At 41.4% G+C, this 22,561-nt stretch overlaps 1 protein-coding gene across 2 annotated transcripts; it reads left to right on the top strand.

Moving 5' to 3' along the window:
* Positions 1-17,730: 17,730 nt before the first annotated feature.
* On the top strand, positions 17,731-21,629 carry LOC103321577 (putative apyrase 6). Of its 2 annotated transcripts, XM_008223394.2 has the most exons (9): positions 17,731-18,625; positions 18,891-19,003; positions 19,254-19,361; positions 19,502-19,556; positions 20,008-20,199; positions 20,305-20,402; positions 20,621-20,817; positions 20,918-21,002; positions 21,097-21,629. In XM_008223394.2, exons 1-9 carry the CDS (start codon positions 18,010-18,012, stop codon positions 21,130-21,132), a joined length of 1,500 nt encoding a protein of 499 aa, XP_008221616.2. In that variant the 5' UTR covers positions 17,731-18,009; the 3' UTR covers positions 21,133-21,629. The 2 variants fall into 2 exon arrangements, with proteins under 2 accessions (XP_008221616.2, XP_008221615.2); XM_008223393.2 differs by having other exon boundaries at positions 17,733-18,625; positions 20,918-21,629.
* The last annotated feature ends 932 nt before the right edge of the window (positions 21,630-22,561 follow it).

The raw sequence follows: 22,561 nt of genomic DNA on the forward strand, positions 1-22,561 counted from the left end.
TATTATAAGTTATGTGAAGGCTTGGAGAGCTAGGGAACATGCACTATAGTTGGTTAGGGGATCGCCAGAGGAATCTTATGCAATACTTCCATCATATTGTGCTATGTTAGAAGCCAAAAATCATGGTACGATAACTCATATTGAAACTGACAGTAATAATCATTTTATGTATTTTTTTCATGTCACTTGGACCTTGCATAAAAGAATTTCATACTGTTATCAGGCCAGTAATTGCACTTGATGGAACATTTTTAAAAGGTAAATATCGTGGGACATTGTTTGTTTCCACATGGAAGGACAGAAATAACCAAACATACCATGTTGCATTCGGAGTTGGAGATTCAGAGAATGATGCATCATGGAATTGGTTTTTGACAAAATTACGGGGAACTATTGGGGATCAGACTGATTGGGGGGTACCTAATGACGTACGAGATAGAATTTCCTACCACCAATTACAAGAAAAAGGTACGGCAGGCGCAAGGAAAAGAGAATCCCATCATGCGGAGAAGAACCATCAACTCGTAAGTGTTCAAGATGTGGTTCAATTGGCCATTATCGACAAACTTGCAAGAATCTAATTGCACTTTATCCTACCTTGTAGATAGGGTGTAATATTTTACTATTTAAATTTATGAATTAGAATGAACAATGGATGAATATTTAATTTTATAATTTTCTTAAACTTTCTGATGTAAACTTTTGAAGATGAGGAATAAAGCATTCTGGAAATTGTATCCTTAGTTGATGTTGATAGAAGATAGGAGTTGACTACTTATTAGTCTATTCCATTTTAGTGACACATACTCAACAATATTGTTTATTTTAGCATTACTTTGTGTTTCCCTCTTTTCAGTCGAGGCAGCCGACGGAATGAACTTTTGGTCATTCTTCTTTTAAATGTGAGGAGTGCCACCACGAAGCCACGAATTTAGGCTTGAATGAAATGTGAGTAGATAGATATGTTGTGCTTCTAACTTCTGATCAAATGATTGATCGGCCAAGTAAGGAACCTCCTCTTGGCCTAGATTCTTTCACTTCCCCAGGCTCGATGATGGTTAGGCTTCGTACAAATATTTTTGTGATTTTTAGGGTTTTAAGTAAAAATAATGCAATTAAACTAAATATGCGTATAAACATAAAGACAAGAATTGAAGTGCTATAAAATAAATCAAAGCGATAAATAAAGCAAGAACGAAATAAAAGCAATAAGAACGATAAGAGCAATAAACTAAATTAAACTTGAAATTAAACTTAATAAAAGTGCAATAAAATGAAAGGTAAAGAAATTGAAATAAACTTGAATTTAAATGACAAGAAATATAAATTGAACGAGAATTTAAACTTACACTAGGAAAAATAAAGAACTCGTACACTAAGTGCTTGAAAAGTAAAATCCCAAGTATAGGAAAAGAAAAGTGCGAGACGAAAAATAGGTTTGTATGTCTGATGTTGTGTGTCCGATGTCTTCATTTTGTGAGGTTTATATAGGGCATTCGTCAGCCCATGGGCTGGTCATTGAATGGCCAAATGTCAACCCTTCTAAAAATCTTTCCTTTCGAAGCCATCCTAAATCCATGGGATTGCATTGATTGAAATATTCTGACATGCTTGATTCTTCCTTGCTTTGGAACATCAGAGTCATTATCAAACTCCTTGATTTCTTTCCTTGTAAGGCCTCCGTCACGTGCATATAATCCTCTGAAAATCCTGGGCTCGAATTCATGGCTTGAGCTTGGACCTCCGAGCCTTTGGAATAATATAAGGATGCCCCTTTTGACCTTTGAATTCCTGGAGCTCTAAAGTTATTCCGCCAACAAAAACCTTCATTTAATCTGCATTTTTATTTAGTAATATATGTATATGTATATTAATATGGGTAGAGGCAGCCCAGCCGCAAACACCTATTCAGGACACTCAGCCACAAAAAATCAGCAGCCCCCACCTGCTCCAAATCTCGATCGCACCTCATCCAACTCAAATACCCGGCCACACATTCTTTCAATACACTGGGTAGCAATTTTGTAGATCCCAGCTCTTACAGCCATGCCCACTGTCTCGCAAGCCTTAGATTTTCTGGTTGTGTCCGGTCGTCTATAAGCCCGACTCCCCGACCAACCCGATCGTATTCTCCAAGCATCGAATCCGGTCGCAATCCTTCAACCCGGTCGTGCCCAGCCGTATCTTGCAGCTCTGTGGTTCAAGCCTGGTTGTGCCTCCAACTACCAAACCCAGCCATACCTTCTAGCCACGTTTGAGGTAAGCCCGACCCTTCTTGTTTCCAGCCACACTTGAACAGTCGCTCATCCCGCTATAAAGCTGGGCAACAATCTTCACCAAGCTTGAATGCAACCCTGCCAAATTCAAGTCTCATATCCTTTGAGCTTCCACCACGGCCCGTTGATAGAACCTGCCAATTCCTCGAAACCCGGACAAATCTGTGGAATTCCCGACATCACATCAATGTCGGGCCCACTTCTGAACTAAATCCTCTTTTCTCAAAATTAAGGAAAAAGAGTATGAGACTTTCTGCTGAAATTTCGGCAGAGTTTCCCTTGTAAAATGAGCATTTCCCAAATTTTCAACCTATTAAAAAACACAATTCATATATCCCAACAGCAGCATACACAAGATAATAACATGCAACTTTACGTAATAGGCGTCCGGCCTTTAAATAATTCGAAACAGAACCACCAGCAATGTTCTTAAATCAAATAATACCTTAAACCAAGTAAATAATAAACTCAAACATAATTATGAATGCCAATTGTAATTTACATAATTTAACTTTCCCAAATATCCCTCATGCGAGGTTTTAACCTCCCAACACAATCACCAGTAGTTTAAGGCCTCAACCCAAATTGTACAACAATCCAAAATGGGTTTTATATCGGTTTTGACCAGAACACAATTACACAACCCTCCCTTAACCAAACGAAGTATGAACAATTATTTAATCACACCTCGGTTTCAACCGAGTTTCAGGACCAACGACAAGGTCAGAACCATACTCAATAAAAACAACATAAGTAAGATTTAGTCCCTGGCTGCACCTAGGTACTACTCTAGGCTACCTACATACCCCTCGTGAGGGATCAAGCCACACGTAGTTCTTTCATCAACAGTAACAACTCCGATAATATACAAACTTTCTTTTATCAATTCTTTCCGCACAACCATACCCTATCCAAGGTGTATGTTACCAAACCACACTTCCCAAAACGGGACTCAGACATTCATACCCATGCAGGGTAATCACAAAGCACAACCTCACGGATCTCAATCCGGAAACAAATCCACATATACCTATGTAATATGCGTGTCCATATAATTATATATATATATATAATCACACCCACCTCTCATCATCATCATGTACGAGGGGAAAACAATCCAATTCAAGGATCGTTTGACTAGACCACATGGAGAAGTCCTTAACAACCATGTGACTAGGGATCGAGTCGTCCAACTGGGGGACTAACTCTCAACCAGCACGTACAGCTGAGACCCTCAAGACTAGTACGCTTGTGACAAGTCCTACGCTCGTAGACTACCCAATCAAGGGTCTACGGTAACACCCCGTTAAGGTATGCCCGGGTTCCAACATACCCACATATCCATATCCATGTATTCAGGTATCCATTTGCCTGTTTCCAAGTATCAGTATCCAAGGGAAGGTACATATGAAGATGCACATCATGTACTGGGGGAAAACAATCAAACTAGGGATCGTTTAACTAAACCATATGGAGGAGTCCTCAACAACCATGTGACTAGAGAACGAGCTGTCCAATTGGGGGACGAACTCTTAGCCAACACGTACAGCCGAGACCCTCAAGACTCGTATGCGTGACAAGTCCTACGCGCACAGACTACCCTGTTAAGGGTCAACGAACCCCTGTTCAAGGGCATTTGAGTTCCAACATATCCATAATTTTCTGGCATCCCACAATTCCAGAATCCGTGACCAAGAAAGCCCACACGCCCAAAACACGGCACGTGTGTGTATAGTAACCAGGGAAGGTACGTATGATGGTGGAGTTCGTAACTCTTATAATAATATTTTAAAATGACATTTCCTTCCTTAATTCAATTGTTCCAAACCTCTATACATAGTATAGACAACAAACTCTCAAGCATAAAACCCATATCCGGTGAGGTACCTAAAGTAGTGCTTATAGCACTTTAAAACTGACATTCTAAACTCATTTCTTTCCACAACCTCACAACAACAACCCAAGTACCCCACACATAGCCAAACATAGATAGATATTCCCAAAAAAATACATATACATATTCAAGATACTCAAATATGCCAAAACCAAAATATATCACCAAAACATCCAATTCAACAATTGAGTATATAATATATCTAATAATTTTCATACGATAATATAAAACACTCTCAAAATTCCAACATAGTCAACATAACTCAAATAATGGTCGAGACTCGTTAATAAGGTCGTTCTAGTACTCCTCGAAGAGGGAAGCAACCTCGGAAGACTCACGGTCAACCGAGGGGCCAAACTACCCAAACTTGGTCAACCGGGCCCACGGGCCCACTACCTCCTTTTACGATCCGAAAGTTCCTATAGGTTTCACAAGGTTTAGGATACACGTCCTGTAAGTCTAGTGCAAATCGGACGGTCGGATCGCTCACAATCACACGATCATATGGTTACTACAATCATATCCCTAGGGTTGGCATTTCCGGAGTATTCGAAACTCCGTTTAATGATCCGCCGAATCCCATACAATTCTTGAATTTCCTAGATCAACATACTTGAATTTGGGTTCGATCCAACAATCCGAACCTATCAAATCCGAAAATCGCACACTAGGCGAAATTCGTTCGACACACAAACGATATCCAAATTGGAATCTGAGCACACCTACGCGCTCGTGACAACAAAAGATTGCATCGGGACACAATGCCCCTCTGCTCATGCCCACGCGCCACCACACGTGCGCCGGCAACTTGTGGGTGTCCAAAGCGATAACACTTCACAGGAAAATCTCAAAATCACAGCTCAAGACTCCTACCCTTGGTATAACACCCTATTTGGAGTCTCTTTTGTTCTTGGGCCTACCCCAAAAGAGACCGAAAGTGAACGGAATCGAGATCCCAAAACTGGCTGAAATCCAATTCGAAAATCGAACTACCTAAGCTCAAAATTGATAAAATCCTACCCAACTATCAGTTAGATCATGGAAAATAGGTGAGAAAGCATACCTCACTCGTCGGAATTGGTGGTTGGACGAAGGCGATGAAAATCGAGCTAAAAATCGACCCTTTCTCGGCTTTTTCGGCGGTGGAGTGGCGGTCGATGTCGGGAAGGGCCAAGTCTTGACGCCGGGGCGGGCCATCCTTTTGGCATTGGTCCGTCCGTTCTTTGTGGTTGGTGGCTTGAGTTTCGAAGAGAGAAAGGGCGAAGGCTGTCGTCGGGGAGAGAGAGAGAGAGAGAGAGAGAGAGAGAGAGAGAGAGAGAGAGAGAGAGAGATCAGATTTTATCAAACCCTTTTTGCAATATTTACGATTGTGCCATTGAGGTTATTTGTGAGATACGAGTTTAGGCATCAATTTTCTTCAAAGTCTCGATCTAAAGTAAGATACCAAGTATATCAATAACTGGAACTCAAAATATATTGGAATTTTTTAAGTTTATGTGGGTTTTAATTTTTAAGGGCATTTGTGTCTATTTAGGTGAGTTTTTGGCTATATTTGAAAGAATTTATAAAAACTTGCATTTTTGAAAGTGGGGACTAAATTTTGGCTACTTTTGATAAAAATCATTGATTCCTTCGTCTTTTAAACTTTCTTCTTCTTCTTCTTCCTCTTTCTCATTTCCTATAAAATATATTGGAGTCAATAGACTACACCCGTGGGTCTTGGCCAAAGGCCCTCCGGTGCCTAAATCATGGCCCGCCATGTGTGGTGGTGGCCAGAGCCGTGTGAGAGAGAGGAGAGAGAATGTGGTGTCAGAGAGAGAGAGAGAGAGAAGATTTGCTAGGGTTTTTAGAATTACCTCAAATGTGGTGTGATACCATCTATTTATAGCTTCCTTGCTTGGTTAGGGTTTGAAGAAGAATCCCTATTTAATTAGGATTATTCTTTCCCCAAAATATGTGATAGGATAAATTAAAGAGATTTGTTGGAAATCGGATCCTTGATTTAGGGAGATATTCCTTTCTTAAATCAAAGATAATTCCCTAAGATTTAACTAGGGTAATTAGTTGACCTAAGGAATATTCCTTTTTCCACATGTCACCTTCTTATTGGTTGCTGAAAATATGTGTTCCCACAAATACCCCCTCAGCTTCTGCATTGCGCATATATGGCATGAAGAAGATGTGAAATACTTATTATGCTTTCCCTGAAAGTTGAGCTACTTTTGTGAGTTGGGCTCCTGACTGGAGGAGGCTTTTGATTACTTCTTGGAGTTGGGCTCCTAATTGGAGTAGGTTTTTGATTACTTCTTGACCAAGGATGCCCAACCATTACAAATACAAGGCTCCTATTCACTCCTCTTCATATCACAAACTTGTCTCTTCTACTTTCTTGCTTGTGAGAAAGATCTTGGAGGTGAGAATTGCTTGTCGAGGAGGGAGTTGTCGTGCACACCAAGACAAGTCGAAAAAATATTTCTTATGTCTTTATTTTTTTTGGGCTTCTCAACGAGGATCAGCTGGTCATATTAAGACTAGCCGGGTGGTTGTTGCTAGGGCGGTTGGCGTAGCTAGTGCGATCGGCTGCAGAGGTTGGTGCGATTGGCGATAGATAGTGGCATCGTGGCTGCTTTTTTGGTTTTTCTTTTTATTCAACCACAAATTAAGGTTTTTGACTTGTGAAATTCCTTCTTTTTGCAGTTGTTCAGCCATCATGTCATCTGACAAGGAAAGCCGGTCATCAGGTTCACAAGTGCCCATGTACTTATGGGGTGGTTCTCAGATGTACAAGAGGAGGTTCGTGGTGAACTTGCATTGTGTCACCACCGAGGTTCAATTCCAAAAGTGGTGTGCCAGCTTCACTTTTGCCATATTAGATAACGTGCATGTTAGGCTGGCGGAGCCTTTGACTAATGATGTGGCTCGCGAAGACCCGAACGATCGGGGCAAGAGGATTATCACATTTCGCCCCTTTTAATTTTCATTGGGTTTCAAGTTCCCCATGTCTAAGTTTTCATGAAGGTGTTTCATGCCAGGGATTGCACTCCAAGCGTATGCATTCCAAACGTCTACCTAGTGGTCATCTGCTTTGACAACTTGAATCATTTCTTCAAGCTGGGGTTGACCTTGCAGGTGTTGTTCTACTTCTTGAGGTGAGACCGAGATGGTGGCCACAAGGCCATGATGTGGAGCCGTGGTCACAGCAGTGGAGTACGGCGACTGGTTCGACACCACGCCTTCGTGTTGGCTCGAACCTGTCAAGGATTAAGTCATCACGGCGTTCTTGCTTCTCGTACGTTTGTTTCCAATCATGGATGTTTAGAAGGCTTTGAGTGATGAATGGAAGGAAACAGATTCTTTAGATTTGAGAGCAATGCTTTGAGTATATTTCGAAGCTCTCAATGAAAGCAGCAATTTATTTGTACAAATATTCACACAAGAGAATAGTTTGGAGTTAACATACCACACTCTGGGTGTGTTGGCCAAAAGCCCTCCGATGCCTAAGTCAAGTTAAGTAGATCTTAGGAAGATACAACAAACAACGGAAAGGATGGAGGTTTTCTCTCACGGGGAAAGCCGAGTGGCGTGGAGCTGTGTAGTGGTGGTTGAAGCCGTGTGGGGGGGAGAGAGAGAGAGAGAGAGGAATGAAATTTGCTAGGGTTTTTAGAATTACCTCAAATGTAGTGTGATGCCATCTATTTATAGCCTTGCTTGGCTAGGGTTTGAAGAATAATCCCTATTTAATTAGGATTATTCTTTCCCAAAAATAGATGATAGGATAAATCAAAGAGATTTGCTGGAAATCAGATCCTTAATTTAGGGAGATATTTTTATCTTAAATTAAAGATAATTTTCTAATTAAATAGAATTTAATTAGGGTAATTAGTTGACGTAAATAATATTCCTTTTTTCACGTGTCACCTTCTTATTGATTGTTGAAAATATGTGTTCCCATATATACTATTGGCCAACGGATTTAGCCTAACGAAAAAGGATATTGGCTTGCAGATCGATAATTTCAAGTTCAAATTTCCATAATACTTTTGACAACGTGTGAGAAAACGGTGAGAAAACCCCTCATCCCCTTCCTAACTTTAGGAAGAAAAAAAAAATCAAAATCAATCACACCATCAATCACCACCATGCAAGTTTCGTAAGGCATTGGTATATCTAAATCTTTAATGCTACCATGTGAAGTCATATTCATTGGAACTCAATTATGAGATAATTATTGCAGTCATCTCCTTGTCCACAATATTCCATATATGGTAAATCTCAGGGAAGCCTAACCTCATCTTTTCAGAGCAAGAAAATTGAAAACGTTGGTTGGCCCTCGCTATTGGGTCACCCAAAAGAAGAGGACACATCACAGATTCTAGAGGCATGGCTTAAAGACTTCCGCCTAACTGATTGCTTGGCAAAATTGTGGACATGGTTCAATGGCTCTACTTTGTAGATCAGAATTCAACAAAGGCTCTGCTTTGCATATTCTAAAACTTTTTATAAAGAATTTAAAAGTGAAGTAACAAAGATATCTTTGGTACTTTGATGATGTGACTGCTAAAGATACTCTCATCAGCAAAAAAGGACAAAAAAGAAGTTAAAAAAAAGCTCAAGATTCCTTGTTGATCCGTCAATGTCATGTTACCACAAGCAGTCCAGCTTGCGAAGCAGGGTACGCTTCTGTGTATTTAGTCATGTGTTGCATAAACATCTAGAATTTGGTCCGGCAGAATTTCTATAATCATGATGGTACCTTTCTATTAGGTTACGGTATATATCAAAAACAATGTTGAGTAAAACTTGCCAAAATAAAGTATCGAAAACATTATTATATCATATAAATAAATTATCAAAAGCATTTATAAGATACTACCAAAAAATTTATACCAAAATTTGAAAAAAAAAACTTTCATGCAATGAGAATGTCATTGTGACGATATCTTAATTCAATAACGCACTAAAATATGAAATAGTTAAAATGTGTAACAACGCCTAATTAACTTGAAATACCAATACAGTAACATTCCCAATAAATCTCTCTCTAACACATTAAGGGGAGTATATTCAATTAGGATTATAAAGCGCTAAAAAAGATTTTAAACATCCAGGTGTATTCAATTTGGATTTATACAAACTTTAAAAGAGGTTTTACAAGTCTAGGTATATTCAATTCGAACTTATATGAACTTTTAAAAAGTCCATTCAAATATGGGTGTATTCAATTAGGATTATAAAAAAGTTGAATCAAATCTAGGTGTATTCGAAAGGTCATATATTTGGAAGGATTTCATTAAGTGATAATTTTTTGTAGGTTTTAAGGGGAGAGTTATAAATAACAAAGACCAAAATAAATCCAACCTCCCTTCCCAAGTATTTCATCAAACATTTTTCTTTTGCCCTAGCTTTTCTCTTTGCGAAGACGAACATCTTCCTTCCTCCATTTGTTAAGGTATGCTCCCTATTTTTTATTTGATCAATACCTTGTTGGGTTTTCTTTTTCCATGACTTTTTCTTCATCGTGTTTTTCTTGTTATTAGGTTATAGTTTGGGGTTAGGGTTTATGCTTGTTACTAGGATTTATGCTTGTTACTAGAGTTTATGCTTGTTACTACTTGTTTTTTTACTAGGGTTTATGCTTGTTACTACTTGTTGTTCATTGAATCGCTAGATAGAAAATTGAAATAATTGACAACCTTCCTATAATCGAACAAAAAAACTGAGACAAATATAGATGAACATTAAAAAAACGAAAATCCAAAAATTCAACTTTTAAATGTTGTTTTGGAAGCCTAAACGACCTCAAAAGCCCAAAATCCACCATATAACAGAAAAGCTATAAGTTTGACTCATGGCATCGTTCCCTTTTCAGAAAGGTATCATACACCCCAATCGAAGTTCGGACGTCAAATCTGTAAATTCATACTACGTCCTTTTTTCCATTCTTCACTCCAATTCTTCTTCAATTCATTCAGCCATTTGTTCTACATCATTCATGTTTGTATTCAACATATGTCAAGTTTATTAGGATCTATGGTTGCTGATGTACATTTTTTGTATAGTTTTTTATGCTGTATTTGTAATTGACATGATAAAATTCATAGTTGCACCACTCAAACGAAGTTTGAAAATACACAACAAGTAAACGGAAAAGGGAAGAGCAAACAAGATTATTAGGCTTGGAGCGTGGAAGAGAGTAGAATATTGTTGCTTCTTATTCTTTTCATTTTGAACTGTGCATATGTTCTTCCATTGCAACCAAATACTTTTTGTTTTTGCTTTGGGTAACAAAAACAAATTTGATTGAAAAAATTCAAGTTTCTTTGACAAGGATGGGGATAAAATGAAATATATTGTCTACATAAGTCTGGAAAAAAGCCTATCAAGTTCTATGAAAGCTTGAGAAAGTTTTATTAAAAAATTATACAGAAGTCTTCTGAAAGTCTATCAAGTTCTATACGAATTATAAAGTTTCATCAAGTTATATGAAAGCTGGCACTTAAACAAAATCTTTTTAAACGCTCTAGAATCCTAATTGAATACACCCTCCTAACATTAAGGTGAGTCAACGTCTCCGATGTAGAGTGAGTACATCATGTAGAATGAGTACTGTAGTGTAGAGCAGTGGAGTCGGGCAAGGTCGGATTTTGGGTTCGGTTGTGATTGAGTCCGATTATGGGAATGCTTGTTGTTGATTTGTTGATGTGGCCCAATATGGGCGATTGGGTAACCAATGGGCTTGGCTCGTTTAGCCTGTTCTGAAAATTCGTGGACCGACTTGGCTCACAAGTAACTATCCTCAAAACCCAATTTTTTTCCTTTCATACTTGTTAATTATATTATCTTATTATCTTAATTAGTATCGATTTTTAATATACCTACTTGTTATTTTAATTTGTTTGTACCATATCTAACCCCTAACTCACGTCATAACACGTGGAATGTGAACGACGCTAAAGACCTGCTAGGTGAGCCATGCCGATACTATCAATCGACACACATCACCGATTGATACATGGTCGTCGAAATTAGCAAGTGCTACCGACTGACTCACCGACACCAATCTTCAGCATCTTTTGCCAATCGATGAATTAGCACATCTAGCTGATTCTCGACAGCTAACCTCGGAACTCCTGCTAGATCTTGTCAGAGCACGTGTCAACCGTCGAAAATACTCACACGAGTCCCACATCGAAACTAATTACTAAAAGCATCACCAATGCTCTCTATAAATAGAGCCTCTTAGCCCAGCCAAGAGGTAGTTTACTTGACTTGTGCTTTCACACTGTCAAAAGAATTGCTCTTAGTCGCTAACTTTGGCATCGTAGGGTCTTCGGTCGGCACCACACCGGTGTCCCAGACCTCACCAGCCGTTTCTTTCTCCAAGGCGAATCCAGCACTATACCTTAAGAAAGGACGTTACGGACCAAAGGCTCCTCGGGTCCAAACCCCCACTCCACCTGTAAGTTAGCTCTACTTCTATATGTTTAGTTTTAGTGCGAACAGATTGGAGCCGTCTGTGGGAATTCCGACTGACAACCAGCCTATATCTCCATTTCCACTTTATTATGAACCCATCTTCGCCTCTTGCGACCGATGGCCCTATCCTCGGCCTCGCCAGCAGAGCAAGCCGCGGCATATCCTAAGTGGAAACGCGTCGGTCGACAAAACACCGTGGAGGTTAGGATGGCAGCCCTGCAACAGCGAAATGGCAAAATGCAGGAACACAACAACATTCTTTCCTCCAAACTGGACGACACCTGAAATAGCTTCACAAACAACAATCACACTCGGCCCAACCGCAAGACGGTTTGGAACGGACCATGCAGCCGGCATGAGCAATCGCTCAAAAGCGCATCTGAAGCCCGAGTTGGGAGAAAGGAAAGAAACCAACCGTGGCGGGCTATCCGTTTCCGAAGGTTGTTCGTGCCCTCCGTAAGAACGCCACTAGGAATACCAAGTCTACTCGATCGAGACAGACTCAAAGATCGGCATAGGGATGGCGGACTTCCCCGATTTCGGTCCGCGAAACTCGACGATCGGCACTTGGACGTACTTGGACCGAAATCTCTTATTCGCCAAGATACGACGCGATCGGTCTAGAAGAAATAGACAAATAGGACTACGCTCGACTTCCGGAACACGATCTCGTATCGATCGACAACATCGGGATCATCCAGGAGAGAACACCAAGGCTACCGATCAGCCAGGGAGGACGATCGGCGAAATGAGGTAACGTCGAAACCGACCGAACGGCGGGCATGAAACACAAGGACACGATGTCCGCCTTTCAACCGCCCCGGACATCGAAACCATCTGTAACGACCTCCTCCGGCCGATCCACCATTCGCCTCCTCCTTTAAAAAGTCAATCGGATCGAGGAAGAAGAACCGGACTTCGGACACCGACCTAGGGAAAGGTACAACCAAGACCGTTCACCATCCGTGAAAAAGAGGTCCAGGCACTCTGAATATCATTCTAAATGGGAGTGGAAGATCCCGTGACACATATCCATACCTTCCAATCGACCCTGGGTTGCAAAGGGCTCACCGATGAATGCCAGTGCCTACTATTTCCATCCACATTAGCCGGAGCGGCACTAAATTGGTTATATAGGCTGGAGCCAGGTATGATAGACTCTTTCGATCAATTAAAACAAACTTTCCTCAATCATTTTATGATACAGACCGATCGCCTTTACTCTGTCCACGACCTTTACACCATTCAAAGGAGATGATGAGCCTTCGGGAGTATGCGCCAGATTCACCATGAATACTCGATGTCCGAATCGACGATCGAGCGACCTTCGACGCTTTCAAAAGTGGCCTCCATTCATCACAGTTCTGCTACGTGGTCCATAGTAACAACTAGACGACATACAGTGAACTCATGAAATAGGCAACAATCCATGCCAAAGACGAGCATTTCAATTCCAAGCGAGAACCTTCGCGCCCTCTTGCCCATCGGCACCTATCGATTGGCCAAAGGATCAAACCCACAACCGCTTCCCATCTGCCCAAACAAACCAATCTGTCCCTTTCCAAACTACACCACCAATGTCAACCCCTTTACGGGAGGAAAAGGAGAGACAGATTCCAGGGTTAGCAAAATGGGGACAAACGTGGCAAAAACTCCGAAGGCCAAATTAACTTCGGGGACGCGAAGAATTGACAACATGGGGTATTCACCCTGCTCAACACCACATACGAGCACATTCTCATAAATGAAAACTAGATAATACCAAAACCAAATAGCATGAAACTTCCTCGGCCGAGTGACGAAGATACTGGAGTATTATGCTTATACCACCAATAAAATAGCCATGATACCGAATCATGCATCGCCCTCCGCAAAATTGTTGAACGGCTGATCTATGAAGGCAAGCTAGACAAGTATCTAAGTACGCATCCGGGCCCCGAAAAATCGAGCACTTCGTATGGAAAAGCATCATCTGCCAATTCGGTCTCCCGAACGCAATCATCACGGACAACGACAAGCAATTCGATCGCTCCTGCTTTCCGGCATCTATGCTCCCGATTCAATATCAACGTCTTTTTGCATCTCCGGCACATTCGCAATACAATGGGCAGATGGAGGTCATCAACAAGATCCTCAAGAAGACGTTGAAGAAGAAACTCAGAGCTGCCAAAGGAGCATGGTGAAATACTGCCAGAGGCACTATGGGCCATCAACACATCATACTAAAGGTCAACCAGTGAGACATCATTCTCCCTTGCCTTCGGAATCGAAGATGTCATACCAGTAGAGATCAACGCTCCAACTTGCCGAGCAGCATCCTACAATCCACACATAATGAGTCCCAACTCGCTCGGAACTTAGACCTCATTAACAAACAATGATCGCAAGCTCAGCTTCGGAATGCCGCATATAAGCAACGAACCTCTAGATATTACGAATCGCGCATCAAACGCCGATCTTTCAGAATGGGAGACTGATGCAAAGTCTCTCACGTAACGAGGAGCCCTGCAGAGGGCACCTTGGCCCTTCTTGGGAAGGCCCCTACGAGGTCATCGAGGTCTGCCGACCGAGTACCTACCGATTACGTGGATCCGATGGTTAGACCCTTGGAATGTTGAATATTTAAAATTTTATTACAAGTGACTGAACCTTTAGCCACTCCACTTTTGTAACTTTATTGTCTGTTTACCTACTTTATGCAATCAATTACGCCTTAAAACAAAAAAAAACACTACATTATCGAACATGTACTACCTACAGCATACAAACATGCATCCGAATACAGGAACATACAGGCTGATTAAAGGCAAACTTAACACATAAAAAGCCACCAAAATGGCTATATTGTTTTACAAAAAGCCAAACGGCATGATCTCCAAAATGTACATATGAATGGCTACAACTATTGATCGGGGGGGTTGGCAATATCAGCATCGGCAGCAGGGGGCGTGGGCACGGTTTCATCCTCCTCGCGCTGAGTCGATCTCACTCGAGGAATCGGCGTCGGCATCTTCACCCTTGTAGGCCTCCATCATCTCCTCGGTGACCCCTTCGAGCAACGGAGGAGGATCCCAAAGGAAGTTCAGTTCAACTTTTTATCAGATTATAGCGCTTGAACCGGTATACAAGGTCATCGCGGTCCATGACTTCCTTGTCCAGTAAGACAATGAACTCTTCCGAGGATCGGTAGGCAGCCATGGCCTCTTTCTTGGCCACCTCCACCTCCAAGGTAACCGATCGAACGGCCACATCCTTCGCCTCTTCCGCGACCTTAGCCTCCTCGGCCCCATCAAAGCTTTCGGCTTCAGCCCACTGGGCGACAACTCTACAATCTTTGTCGCGTTCTCCTCGGCAAGACGATCGGCATCTTGATTGGCTTTGCCAGCCTTTACGTTTTTTGCTCGGCTGTCCTCAAACCTCTCCCAATACTAATCGGTAGCGTTTAGGGCCCGTTTCATGCAGAGCCACATCTCCATGTAAGCCTGCCAAAACAGTGATATGTCAGCATATTGATTTCAGAAAGCAGTTCAAAGCTACAAATGTACAACGCACACTTACCGCACCTGAAGTCGAAGGCTCGGCCGGCTGTCGCGCACCGTCCTTTGCCGGCAGCTTGCTCCAGCTCTGTCATCTCCATCTGCTCACTTGCAATGACAACATTCACGAACGGCATGACCTTCCGAGGGCATGCCACATTCACCGGCATGGCGTCCTCGGCCTCGTCACCGTGAATCGAATAGCTACCTCCTCGTTCGGCCCTCGGTCGCCGGTAGAGGGATCACATTGAGGGCACCCATGATCTGCTCTTCCCGGTCACTTGGAGGTGGGCCTAGCGAATGGCCTCGGCCTCGGCCGCCTTCTTCTTCCACCGACGATCGGCTCTTTGTCACCTCCGCAACCGAAGTTCACTCGGCCTAACGCAGTGGTTTCATCCTCGACCTCGAAGGGCCATCTTTGTTCTTCCGAGGCACCCGATACTCCAGCCTCCTCCTCCTCGCGTACAGTCATCGCTCTTCCCCCTGCCACTGTAAAAGTAAAATGACACAAAGTCAATTAAGGGACAACAGGAAGAAACAGAACCGTACTAGACATGTCGAACGACATCACTTACTTTTCCTCTTCTCTTTCTTTTCCTCCTCCTCTTTCCTTCGGCCGTACTCAAGCTCGCTAATCAGACCCGCCTTGAAAAGATTCTTGTAATCTATTAGGGTCTTGAAGAAACGATCTTCTTCAGCAATTTTAGACCGAACGCGCTCAATTACTTCAACTTCCCTCTTTGTTGTGATTGACCGTTTCAAGGACACTACAATACGAAAATACACGACCCAAGTTAGCTTCGGCAGGTAAACAAAAAAACAAACAAACAAAAAAACTACTAATTTGCCAATGGCATCCTGTAAGCCTACCGACTATTTGAAAGGTGTGGGGATGTGCCTCTCCACAATCACCCGGTGCCGATTCCCAAGCTCAAAACGAACACCGACACCGCTAGGTCTTCGAGAGCTTGGCACCCGACCACGAAGTGCCCTCATGACCTTTGAAGGCAATTGCACCCACCCTTGATCGACACTCTTCGCCGTTCACGCTATAGAGGTGGGCAAATTGCTCGTAGCTTGGCTCTCCCTCTTGGGCTATGCCGAAGCCGTGATTGTTCCAAGCAGTGTCAATCCAGAAGTTCGGATTAAACTTTCCCGGAGCATATCCGATTTGAGCTAGGATCTTATGCATTGAATGCCTCAACGGCAGCCGAAGCCTATGTTTGAAGGTATCAGTGAAGAAGATCACCTCACCATCCGGATTGCTCAAAGACTCCAACGGCCTGGGGATCCGCATCACCACCGAATCTGGGATGTGGAACTCCGCCTAATTTTCACCAATTCAGCTTCATTCAAAGCGTTCGACTCTAAGAAGTCTACGCTGAACACAAGGCCCTTTGGCTTCGCCATCGACACCCTTTGTCGGCCGGTAACCACAGACGCCCTCGGGATCGGCAGCGACATAAAAGTAGAGCTAACTTACAAGTGGAGTTGGGGTTTGGACCCAAAGAGCCTTCAATCCGTAGCGTCCTTTCTTAAGACGTAATCTTTGGATTCGGCTTGAAGAAAGAAATGGCGGTGAGGTGGGACACTGGTGTGGTGCCGACCAAGACCCTCTGATGCCAAAGTTAGTGACTAAGAGCAATTCTTTTGATGTGAAAGCACAAGTCAAGTAAACTATCTTACCTTTTGGCTAGGCCAAGGAGCTCTATTTATAGAGAGCATTTGTGATGCTTTTAGTACTTAGTTTTGATGTGGGACTCGTGGGAGTGTCTTCGACGAGTCGACATGTGCTCGGCGAGGTTCTAGCGGGAGTTCCGAGGTTATCTGTCGAATCGGCTATATGTGCCGATTCGTCGATCGGCAAAAGATGCTGAAGATTGGTGTCGGTGAGTTGGTCAGTAGCACTTGCTAATTTCGACGACCGTGTATCAATCGGTGATGTGTGCCAATTGATAGTATCGGCATGGCTCACCAAGCAGGTCTTTAGCGTCGTTCACATTTCACGTGTTATGACGTGAGTGAGGGATCATATATAGTACAAACACCTTTCATCCAAGATACAAAATTTTTTTAATGAAAAAACTTAAGCTTCTCATATCTACATCAATGGCTTTAATATTGAACTAGATATGGCAGAGGGAAGAGAGAGAGTAGAAGATAAGATAAGATAAGATTAGAACAGAAGGTTGAGGAGGCGTGCTCTCTTGCAATGGGCTTCGAAACCCATGTTTAATGATGGGTTATGAAGCCTATGATTTTATAGACTAATGTCCAAGATCCATATTCAATTTATTATACAATTAAAGTCTACCAAACAACATACTGGATTCATGTCCGTTTTAATTGAATGTATCAAGTCCAGTTTTGCGATCAAACATTGCCTAAATTCTTTGATGTTAATATTTTATTTTTTTCTAAAAAATAAAAAATAAAAAATTTAAGAAAACGGTCCAAACCGGGAAACCGTAAGCGTCGACGAGAAGGACAACTGGACAACTGAACCGAACCGGGAATGGTCGGAGAGCTTACGAGTAGAGGAAGCCATAAGCGTTAGGAGGACGCAACGACGTAAACGTTAAAAAGGTCGTTCGTTTCTCTGACCAACAACATCCAGAGACCAGAGACACGGAGAGAGGGCGAGAGTTTGATCATTGCCCTCTCCGTCTCCGATCCAAATCTCATTTTCTTTTCTTCTTCACATTTTTTGCATTTGCAATTTTACATTTCCATATAAAAAAAACCTAACAAACGACGACATTGTTATTATCAATTATCTGCAAAATTCATATGATTCTATTTCTCTTCTTGCGGCACCGATTTTTTCATGCGACGGTTGAATACCCGTAAAGGGGTCAATTCGAAGCCGACCGACGACCACGACAGCAACAATATGGACCCGGTTAAGCTCCAAGTCCGACCCAGCACCCGATCCAATCTCTTCTCTCGCAACCCCAAGCACAACAACAGATCAAGCTTCTTAATTATCGCTTCACTGACGATCGCACTAGCTTTCACACTCTGTTATCTTCTCGTTTCCGCGAGAAATTCGAGGAGTTTTGGGAAGAAACGGTACGGGATTGTGATCGACGGGGGGAGTACGGGTACCCGAATCCACGTGTTCGGGTACGGAGTCGACGGCGGCGACACTGCCGTCTTCGATTTCGGCACGGACGGGTTGTCGTCGATGCGGGTTAACCCGGGGCTCTCGGCGTATGCGGAGGATCCGGAATCGGCGGGTGGGTCGTTGCGGGAGCTTGTGGAGTTTGGGAAGGGTAGGGTTCCCAAAGAGCAATGGGAGAACACGGAGATAAGGCTTATGGCCACGGCGGGGCTCCGACTGCTTGATTTGGATGTCCAGAACCGGATTCTGGACTCTTGTAGAAAGGTGCTTCGGGGTTCTGGGTTTAAGTTTCAGAACGAGTGGGCTTCGGTGATTACAGGTACTGTTATTTGTGAATTGTGTTGTGGTTTTTGCATCTATTGCGAATCGCAATACGATTGAAGTGATTTGAATGAGTTTTTTTAATCTAATTTTAGTGGCATTGTATGAAAAGAGCCAATTTCGAATGCTAGAAAAGATTATTAACAATAATGTGCATAGTTGATATCAGCCAACCCATAAATTTTTTGTATTTGATTGTTTGTTAACTTCAAATGTGGAGTTCATGTTTTATGAGCAGCTCTCTGAAATTATGGTTGATGTAGGCTCTGATGAAGGACTATATGCTTGGGTTGTTGCAAACCATGCCCTTGGCACTCTTGGTGGCAATCCTTTGCAGACAACTGGGATTATTGAACTTGGTGGAGCTTCTGCTCAGGTGTGATTGCATGAATACTTTCCTATGGTATTCGTTTGAAATTTTGGATTTCTGACCCCAAAATTATGGTCTGAGCCAATACACAGGTTCATCACAATTGCAAGTCACAAAAAATATCATGCCTCGCGAATGTGCTTTTTATTGGGAAATATGATTAGCTATTTGTGTGCGAACAAGTACCAAAAACATATTGGAGAAAAGAGTTGGAACAGCTGGGGATATGATAATTTTTGGTCCAATTTTATTTCAGGTGACATTTGTTTCAAGTGAGCCAGTGCCTTATGAGTTCTCACGTGTTGTTAAATATGGAAATGTCACTTACAATCTCTACAGTCACAGCCTTCTTCATTACGGCCAGGTTTGTTCGGCTTTGTTAATGCTGTTCATTTGCAGATATCAACTTCTCCAAGTTTTCCAGACAAATGGAAGCTTGGAAGTTTAATTTTCATTAAGGTGCTACTTTATGGTTTGAAGTTCAAAAGTAATTTGATAATGCAGAATGTTGCATATGATTTGTTGAAAGAAGCAATTGTTTCAGGAGACTTCAACTCAGGTAAAAATTTAAGCTTTGCTTTCTGCTCTGATTTTTTGTATGCCTTGAACCTAAAGTTGTTTGACTGTGTTATGCTGAATTCCAATTTTTTCTTGTGAGTCTGGCATCCATGAACTTCATATCCCTTTAGAAGCATAAGTTATAATGTGGTTATCTGTATGATGATGTTATTAGCAATATGGCTTGATTGGACTGATCACCAGGATGTAGCATATTTTTGTGGTTCTTACTCCCCTTTCACACAGTTATATTGAAACAATTTTGGTGGCCAATGGAATAGTTTGTTGGAATTGATTGTTTCAATCTGATTTGTTTGTTCTTGACCCAAAAAAAAAAATCTGATTTGGTTGTTGATTCCTTGATCTAATGCATATTGGCAATAGTTCTGAAAGCCTCACAGTTAGAACATGATATTTGACTGGATTTCTACTATATTTTAACGTTAATGCAGATGCTGAATCACTTCAGAAAAGAATGTCAATAGATCCTTGCACTCCTAAAGGATATTCATATAAGATGCAGTCTTCAAAGCTTTCTCCAAGTTCTTCGGTTGAGAAGCATAGACATTTATCTACTCTTCAATCAAGGGGTAACTTCTCTGAATGCAGATCCGCTGCAATAATGATGCTGCAAAAAGGAAAAGGTTGTAGATATTCTTCTTCAATCTTCACTGTATTGTTACATTTGTGCATCACAGATTTTATTTTTACTTTCTTTTGACAATGATTATCTCTTTACCTGGGATCAGAGAAATGTTCCTATCAACACTGCAGGATTGGATCAAATTTCATACCTAAGCTTCAGGGAAAATTTTTGGCTACAGAAAATTTCTTCCATACATCCAAGGTTTTGTCTTCTCAATGCTCTAATCATCAGTTTCTTTCTTATTAATGGTTTTGTCATATTTTTTTAATGTCATGGGTGAAGTAACAAGGATACTCTTTTTATTTCTTTTTTAAATTTCTGTAACGAACATATACAGTAGAATTATTACTTAGATGCATTTAATTGTGTGTTTCTTACACCCTTTTTTCTTTCCTTTTCTTTTTCTACTGCTTTCCTAGTTCTTTGGTTTGGCTTCAAAAGCTTTTCTTTCTGACCTGATGATGGCTGGACAACAATTCTGTGGAGAGGATTGGTCGAAGTTAAAGAAGAGACACCATCGACTCGATGAAGAAGCTTTGCTTCACTATTGTTTCTCTTCAGCATATACTGTGGCCCTACTTCATGATAGTCTTGGGATTGCCATGGACGATGAAAGGTAATACTCGTTCTACTTCAGACTTGTATGTCACATACATAACATTTGAACTTGCACACGTGTATGTGTTCTTATCAATTGTCACTACTCTTGTGACCAGGATCAGGGTTGCAAATCAGGTGGGAAGTATTCCACTCGATTGGGCTCTGGGAGCTTTCATCTTGCAAAGCAAATCTGACTTGGATGTAGGGCACTCTGATTGGATTAGCACCGTAATTAGTGATGGCTCTCCCACTCTACTATCATTAATTTTCATCTTTGCAATATTGATGTTTACAGTGTGGTCTCTGTCAAAGTGGAGGAAGCCCCAGTTGAAGACAATTTATGACCTGGAGAAAGGGCGGTATATAGTTACTCGTGTTAGTAGATGAGATGTTGATAGCTTCTAGAGGAAGAATGTACACTTGTTATGTTAGATCCGGAGGAAAGAGTAGAGCAACATGCTAAACCAGATTCACTTGAGCAGGCCTCGGTTTATTGCCCAAGGCCATCCTCATAAGGTTACCGACCAGAAGCGATATTGTATGGTGTGGGTATCAGCACAGAATTTAGTGGTAACATTTTTTATGCCGGCAATGCTAGGCTTAGATACCCATTTTGTACTTGGGAGGGAACCCAATACCTCCAATTAATTATACCACATGCTCTCTCATTACCCACAAATCCGAATAGGAAGTTAGGATAAAAATTGGGGAAGGCTTGTTGTGAGGAGATTTAGAATGTTGTATCATTGTATGATAATGTTTTAATACACGTGCTTTCTTCATAATTGTTATTTGTTCTTATTACTGAAGCGAGAGCTTATTTCATCACATCAGTCTTAAGGTTTCCAATTTCCATGGGCCTCATGTTTTTCGCTTTTCTGGCTTGGAGTCGAGTAATGTAGGAATTGCGGGTTTCTAATTTCTCATACCAAAAGAACAAACAAATTGGGTTGGAGCTAGACTCTGCTCTACGTGTCAAACTTCCAGTGATTAACGTTTCATAAAATATTGCAACTTATTTCGAGCCAATATTTGCTTCAACGCCATAAAAAATGAACGTACTGAAAGAGGCTTGTAGCTGTGCCTTTACCCCTGTATTTGGGGTTCTGTGTGAGGACATCCATCTAATTTGTTTCTTGGGTCAGAGGGCAGAGAAGTTGTAATTTCTTTCTTGGGTCAAAAACTATTAAAAAAGAAAAGGGCTACTTCCCTGAAAGTCCAATGCAATGCAAGCAACCAATCCAATCTTCCCGTTTTGCATAGATAAATGTACACGTCTAGACTTGGTAGCTATTTTTCTTGTTTAAATTTCTAAGAATGTTCTAGACTTGTAATTTTGTTTGATATGGTGAACCAAACCTCATAAAATATATCTAGCAAAAACAAAAAAAACCTCATAAAATATAAATACGCGTTATTCAGTTCTACTAGCAAAATCATCACTTTCAACGTTTTAAAGAAATGTCTTCTAAGCTGTATTATTAGTAAGTATGACAAACAGAAGAACATTTAGAAGCAATTAATATAATGATAGCCATTCATTTGAATACTCTTACCATTTTTAATTTTTGGTGTGGAGAAATTATTGGTCTTACTTACCACTTTGATCTGTGCATTATCCTACGAAATTAATTCAAACGGATTCAATTATACATCATAAATTTTTTGAAATAATTAAATAACGAGTTGAAGACCATATATGTAGAGATACTCGCTTAATTCCCGAATACTTTGTCCGATTTTTGTACTAGTTGCTTATC

This window comes from Prunus mume, linkage group LG2, assembly GCF_029339155.1.
Source record: "Prunus mume cultivar Tortuosa linkage group LG2, ASM2933915v1, whole genome shotgun sequence".
Taxonomy (NCBI): Eukaryota; Viridiplantae; Streptophyta; class Magnoliopsida; order Rosales; family Rosaceae; genus Prunus; species Prunus mume.